This window comes from Bison bison, unplaced genomic scaffold (genome assembly GCF_000754665.1).
Source record: "Bison bison bison isolate TAMUID 2011002044 unplaced genomic scaffold, Bison_UMD1.0 scf7180017854252, whole genome shotgun sequence".
Taxonomy (NCBI): domain Eukaryota; kingdom Metazoa; phylum Chordata; class Mammalia; order Artiodactyla; family Bovidae; genus Bison; species Bison bison.
Window position 1 is genome coordinate 1,651,177 of NW_011484825.1, and position 6,874 is coordinate 1,658,050.

The 6,874-nt window shown below is 40.1% G+C and overlaps 1 protein-coding gene across 1 annotated transcript; it reads right to left on the reverse strand.

The window, feature by feature from the left end:
* Positions 1 to 2,879: 2,879 nt before the first annotated feature.
* On the reverse strand, positions 2,880 to 3,578 carry LOC105000365. The gene has a single exon (XM_010856201.1). It carries the CDS (start codon positions 3,570 to 3,572, stop codon positions 2,901 to 2,903), a length of 672 nt encoding a protein of 223 aa, XP_010854503.1. The 5' UTR covers positions 3,573 to 3,578; the 3' UTR covers positions 2,880 to 2,900.
* Between the last annotated feature and the right edge of the window lie 3,296 nt (positions 3,579 to 6,874).

Here is a 6,874-nt window from a genome sequence, read left to right on the forward strand (position 1 = left end):
TAAGAAAGGGACTAGAATTAAGGGGGAAGGTATTAAATCTAGACTTTCTTGTTGATTTGAATTTGGAATCTTGAAAACATTATACATAATTATACAACAAAATAAAAAATTTAAAAGCAATACTAAAAATTGAATCAAAACAAAAGTTTAATTAACAATTGTCTATCTTGTGATAGAACTATTCAAAATAAGTTATAAATACAATGATTTGACTATACATCCCTGGAGGAGAAATGTAATTGCAAAAACACCCCCAAAACAGAAACCAGACAATAGCAAAAACACAAAGACAATGAACAAAAAGCACCTTAAACCTCGGAATTCCAGGAAAATTTCCTCACTATTTACTACTTGAGTTCACTGTACCTTTTTCAGTTTTCATAATTTTAAGTTATTTTACAAACAAAATAGTTCAATGAGCCCATATGATAATTAAAGGGAAAAAATGAGATTTATTCTATTTCTTTAATGTAAAATTTTTCTTTTTTTTGTATTTTCTAGTTTATTCTAAGAAACTGTTGATTGAATGAATTCCTGGATGAGCAAATAAAAATCTCTAAGTCTTTATTCTTCCATTTAATGGCTATTTTCTCCATTCTTTATAATAAACTATATTTTACCAAGGTGGGATTTGGCAAAGAGAGACATTAGATAAGGATGTTATAGGATCCAAATATCCATGAAATAATTTTTTCTTAGATTATGCATCTGCCTTTAAATCAAAATGACTTGTTAGGAAGCAATTCAAACCTTAAATATTAAATGTTCTGTTTGCAATATTCCAATTAGTTGCCTTTGAAAAATATATAACCTTCACCCTTATGAAGAAGGTAAATTAGGCTCAGAGTTTCCTATCCTTTTATTTAAGCACTGAAGCAGTACAGACACACATTTAGCAGTGACAGACTCAGCTATGTAGGAGTAATTAGGGAAACCAATTGTTTATTTTTCTTCATTAAAAATCATAAATATGTATATATATGAATACCCTCCCTGAAGACTGGAGAGTTTCTAGGATTTTTTTTTTTTAATGAGAAGAAATAGAGTTTAATTTCTTAGAGCATCTATTCCAGATTGGTTTTATGTTTAATGGAATGAGCTGATTGAGTGTCAGTAGAGAACTAAAAATCTCTAGCCCAAGAGTCAGTATGGACATATTGGAGGAGAGATCTTGTTAAATTAGATATCAAGCTAAAAGCAAACTTAAATTCTAATCCCATTCAACACAATACACTCATGTTTGGTCAGGTACTGATGCAGAGAAAATCATAAAAGAAAAATCTCCTTCCATAAAAGATGACTTCCAAGTGAGGAAAATGACATTTGTAAAAAGAAAATTGACATGATGTGACAATGATTGATGTATATACTGAATTCTATGGTATTCTAAGTGTTGAATGAGTCAGCTTGAACTAGGCAAATAGAGCTTGATTTCAGAAAAGAGTTGATATTTGTGCTAGGACTTAAAGTATAATAAGGAGTTGGCAACCATTATGACCAGGGGCCAGCCTTGCCTACCAGACCCCCAAAGTAGTTAGCCTGTCACAACAGAAGGACCTGTGCAGCCCCAGTAGGAGGCACCCCTGGAGCACACAGCAATGGTGACCAGAGGCAAGTGTGCTACTGGAACACACAGGACTCTCCTACAAAAGACTAATTTTCCAATGTCCGGAAATCTAGCCAACCTACTAGACACATAGAAATATAAACAGCAGATTAGGCAAAAGGAAGAAACCGAGGAAGACAGTCAAGATGAAGAACAAGTCTTGAAAAGAACTAAGTGAAGTGGAGATAGCCAATCCACCAATAGAGAGTTCTAAGTAATGTTGATAATCAAATATCTCAAGAGAAGATTGGACGACCAGAGTGAGAAGTTAGAACTTTGTTTAACAGAGTTAGAAAGTGTGAAGACCAAAACAGAGATGAGGAATACAATAACTGAAATGAAAAGTATACCAGAAGGAATCAACAGTAGATTAGGTGACTCAGAGGAACAGATCAGTGAGCTGAAAGACAAAGAAAACATTAATGATGTAAAGGAAAAAGAAAAAATAATAAAGAGAAATGAGGACAGTGTAAGTGATCTCTAAGACAGCTTCAAGCATACTAACATCTGCATTGCAGGGGGCCCAGAAGGAGAGAAGAGAAAAGGGCAGAGAACTTATTTGAAGACAAAGTAGCTAAAAACTTTCTTAACCTTGGAAAGGAAACAGACTTCTAGATTCAGGAAGCACAGAGAGTCTTAATGCAAAGAGGACTACATCAAGACACATTGTGATTAATATGACAAAAATTAAAGATAAAGAGAATATTAAAAGTAACAAGGGAAAAGCAAAATGTTACATGTGAGGGAAGGCTGGTAAGGCTGACAGCTGACTTTCAGCAGAAACTCTGAAGGCCAGAAGAGAGTGGCATAATATATTTAACTATTATACCTTGTCTATGTTATTCACTGTTGGATTTCTAGAGCCCAGTGAATTGCCTGACACTTAACTACCCTGTGTTCATTTTTTGTGTATTGGCTACAAATTTTGATTCTTACAAGAATCATCCAAGATAAATATTATTAGTCCCATTTTGTTGATGAGGAGAAAGAAGTTCAGAGAGGCAAAAGAACCGACCTATATTATATAGTCAAATTGCCAAAAAGAAACAAATAACACAAAAAAAGTAAGTTAAATTGAGAAGAATTTAGTAGAAGGGCTATTTACAGAGGCATGAATAGAGAGTTCAGTTATCTGGGGTTTGTAACAAGGATTCTTGTCAAGGAAAGGAAGCTACCCTATACCTATACACATTTTTTATAGTATTTGTACTTAAGAAGGTTGTTTTTTTTTTTTTTTTTTAACTTTGTCAAAACTTTAATTACTGAGTGGAGCTGGAGAACGTATGGATATTCATTATAGTGTACTTTCAACTTCCCTGTTTATTTTTAAAATAAAGTTGGGTAAAAAAAAATGACAAAGGTGAGAAATCTGAGGGAGCCAGAAGAGCAGCCCGGCACACCCCGCTGGAAGGGGCTCCGGAGGCCGCTCCCACCCCTGTAGGGATGCCTGGGAGGGGCCAAGGCGCAGGAGGTTTTGCCCAGCGTGTGGCTCCAGGGGACGCGTTTTCAGGGCCCAGAGGGTGCTTCGGGGCTCCGTGAATGGGAACCTGATGCACCTTGGAGGGGGAACGGGCCCTATCGGGAGCTGCAAAGCTGCCAACGCCGCGGGCGGCCTACTGCCACAGCCAGAGCCAAGATCTCGCCTGGGAGTGGGTGAGAGCGTCTCTGGGGGTCCCGCGCGAAGGTCACACTGCAACTTGGTGTTCTGCAGCCGCAGGCGCTGGTTGTACAGGCTCTTCTCGGTGAGGTGCTGGATCTCCAGCAGCCCCTGGACGATCTCGAACACGGTGCCCTCGAGCAGCGCCAGGGCCAGGTCGCTGAGCGTGGTGTAGGACAGGCGCTGCTGGAAGGAGCTGGGCAGCTCCTTGACCAGGCCCTGCAGCGCCGACAGCAACTGGTAGTGCCGCTCCTGCTGCCGGGCCCCGTCTGCCGCCGCCTCCTCCAAAGCGCCCGAGCAGCGCTCCATGGCGCCCGCGCCAAGAAGGTTGTTTTTCATGACTGGAGAATATTTTCCTTGATGCGTGCAAGTTTAGTGTCTCAGTCATGTCCAGCTCATTGCAATTCCATGAACTATAGCGCCAGGCTCATATCTGCATGGTATTCTCCAGGCAAGAATACTAGAGTGGGTAACCATTCCCTTCTCCAGGGGTTCTTCCCCACCTGGGGATCAAACCTGGGTCTCCTGAATTGCAGGCAGATTCTTTATGATCTGAGCCATTGGGGAAGCCCATTATCCTTGGTAACATTCTATGTTGAGTCTTATGAAAGAAGATGGAAGAGTAGTTGCTGTAAAGTTGCAGAGAGCATAGAGGGAGAGATACAATTCTGACATTATTTACTTCCTTTTTGATTGTCAATTTTATTTCATAAAATGAATGTGGATATGAAATAGGTTTCAGCCAAGCAAAATAGCTTGGTAATATAAGCACTCACAGAATTTCCAAGTTTCTGGAAGACAATGTGGGGAGTGTAGTAAAGAGAGCTCTGGGTTTGAGATTCTGGTTGTAGATTCCGCTTTGAGAGATGTGACACCCTGGTCCAGGTACTTAAACTCTCAATGGTTCTATCTTCTCATCTAACAAAATATCACAAGTATGCCAGACCCATCTACCTCAGAGGGTAGGATACTATAACAACCACATAATAACATTATTTTTAACCTATAGCACACTGAAGGATACAGAGCTCTGTGTGTGTAAGGATTCTTCTTTTCAACAAATGCAAATATTCTGCAGCCTCCTGGAAAAATCAACCAAATGTGTGTCTTTGTTTCTTTGGACAAATTCAGTTATTCTTGATGGCCTCCCTCCTGAACTCTGTCTTTAAATGCTGGGCTTTGTGGGAAAAGGCCATGAGCTGGTCCCAGAGAGCCTTGACCTTGCATCGCAGTCCTCTGTGCTGGCTATCCTGGAAAGCAAAGGGCTTCGCCAAGGGTAGCCCTCAGGGATCCAAGAGCAAGTGATGTTTGATTCATTGAGTTCCCTGCTTGAATAAAGAGAGGGGAGTAGCTGAAGCCTGGCCTGGATTACAAGATTTATGAAATACAAAATTCACCAGTGGCCTCTGTCTCCTCTTTCCTTTTCAGTGATAGGTTAAGAGCACACGTTGGAGAAAATAGAAAGAGAAGAAAGCAGTAGGCAAGTTAGGCAGCGATTCATCATGCTTCTGGCCTGAGTCCAGATGACTATTTGTACACAGTTCAGTGTTTGCAGAGAGAAGAGAGCCATATGAGAATAGGGAGAACTGTGAGCAGAGGGCCAGCCAATGTGGTGCAGACTTACAACGCAGAGGGCTCCAAAAGGCAGCCTATAGGGAAGAAAGTGACTGTGTTTTCCTTGTCTACTCCTTATACTATTCAGATAAATGGACAGAGGTGCAATTGCCCCAGTCTCATTACACTAGGTCAAAGGAGAAAGATTCATTTGGTTCAGTGTTAGGTATATTAAGGGAACTTTTTATCTTGTTTTTATTTTAGACAAATGAAGTACCTAAACTTAGTAACAGCCCCAAACAAGCCAGTGAAATAAGTTGTAATGCTTGTTTGTGTTCCAGACTCACACTCCATCCTTTCTGTTATTTCCTAATTATCTGTTTTTTCTCTGATATCTTGTCCTATCCCAGTTGCAAATTTTTAGCACAATACAGATGTAGATATGCAGCTATAGCGGCTTCCGTCATGCCGCTGCTGCTGCTAAGTCACTCCAGCCATGTCTGACTGTGCGACTCCATAGATGGCAGCCTATTAGGCTCTGTTCCTGGGATTCTCCAGGCAAGAATCCTGGAGTAGGCATCAGATGATAAAGAATTTTGCCTGGAATGCAAAATTGGGTTCGATCCCTGGGTTGGAAAGATCCCCTGGAGAAGGGAATGGCTACCCATTCTAGTGAGGAATCCATGGACAGAGGAGCCTGGAGGGCTACAGTCCTTGGGGTTTCAAAGAGTCAGACGACTGAGTGACTAAGATGAATATAGCTATACATGTAGCTGTTGATACAGATATATACACACGTGTGTGTGTGTGTGTGTGTGTGTGTGCAGTGTTGGCAGAGCTTTCCTGTTGTTCAGAGGCTGGCTTCCTCATAGGAGCACAGTGTTATTTCATCTTCCTGCTTTTGGCTTCCTGAGCAGTCTCAAAGTAGGTGGTGAATGCCAATGCTGGATCAAAACTGATTCAATGACCTGACACAATTCTGGCTCCACTTAGGCAAAAGGAATATGACACATTCACCGTCTGAAACTCTGATAACTTTTGTGTGGATGGCTTTTCATTTATTTGTCTTAGATGAGAAAATAATACAGAACACACATACCATCACCTTCATGAGAAAAAAAATGTTGCTGTTCAATACTTGCTTGGGATATTGCTTAATATAGTTCCGATAAATAGGGTTTGCTGCTATTTAACTTAGCACTTCATAGATCTTAGCCTTGGAAGATGCTTGTGGTTTCTTCAGTAAATGGGTTAAAATAACTATGTATATTTATGTTTTTAATATAATCCTCTCAAAGACTAACTCAGAGACACTTATTTAGAATATAGCAAAAATTGATATAAATAGAGATCAGTCATACATAGTGAAGTGAAAGTCACTCAGTCATGTCTGACTCTTTGCGACCCCATGGACTATAGAGTCCGTGGAATTCTCGAGGCCAGAATACTGGAGTGGGTAGCTGTTCCCTTCTCCAGGGGATCTTCCCAACCAGAGATCAAACCCAGGTCTCCCGCATTGCAGGTGGATTCTTTACCAGCTGAGCCACCAGGGAAGCCCATATAGAGTTTGTCTCCACAATTAAAGGCAAAGGCAGGACTTATGAATATTTCAACTCTAAATGTACAGGATAAGTCCATATCTGTATAATGGTGACCAGCAGATAAGCCAGGCCTTTCATCAATTCCTTCATTATGAATTTTGTTCTCTCTCTGGTCAACCTTAGATATCAGAGGAGCCAAGTTGTCAAGAAGACTTCAGTCTCTTTTTGAAACAATAGTTTCAAATCAACTGAGTGTTGACTTAAGGTAATAACTGGCTAAAGAAGGCTCAGTAAACCATTTCCTATTCAGAATGGAGTGGTTCTTATATATTAGTTAATTAAAAGATATTTGTTGATTGTCAGCTAAATGTCAATATTATTCAAGTTCAATAGGAAGAGACATTCAGGAGAAAATTCTTCTTTTGAAGAATATGTAGGAAAAATGTTTGGGATTAAGATTCAATCTCAGTTAAGTGCCAGTAATGTCAAAGAATTGATGCTTTCAAATTATGGCGC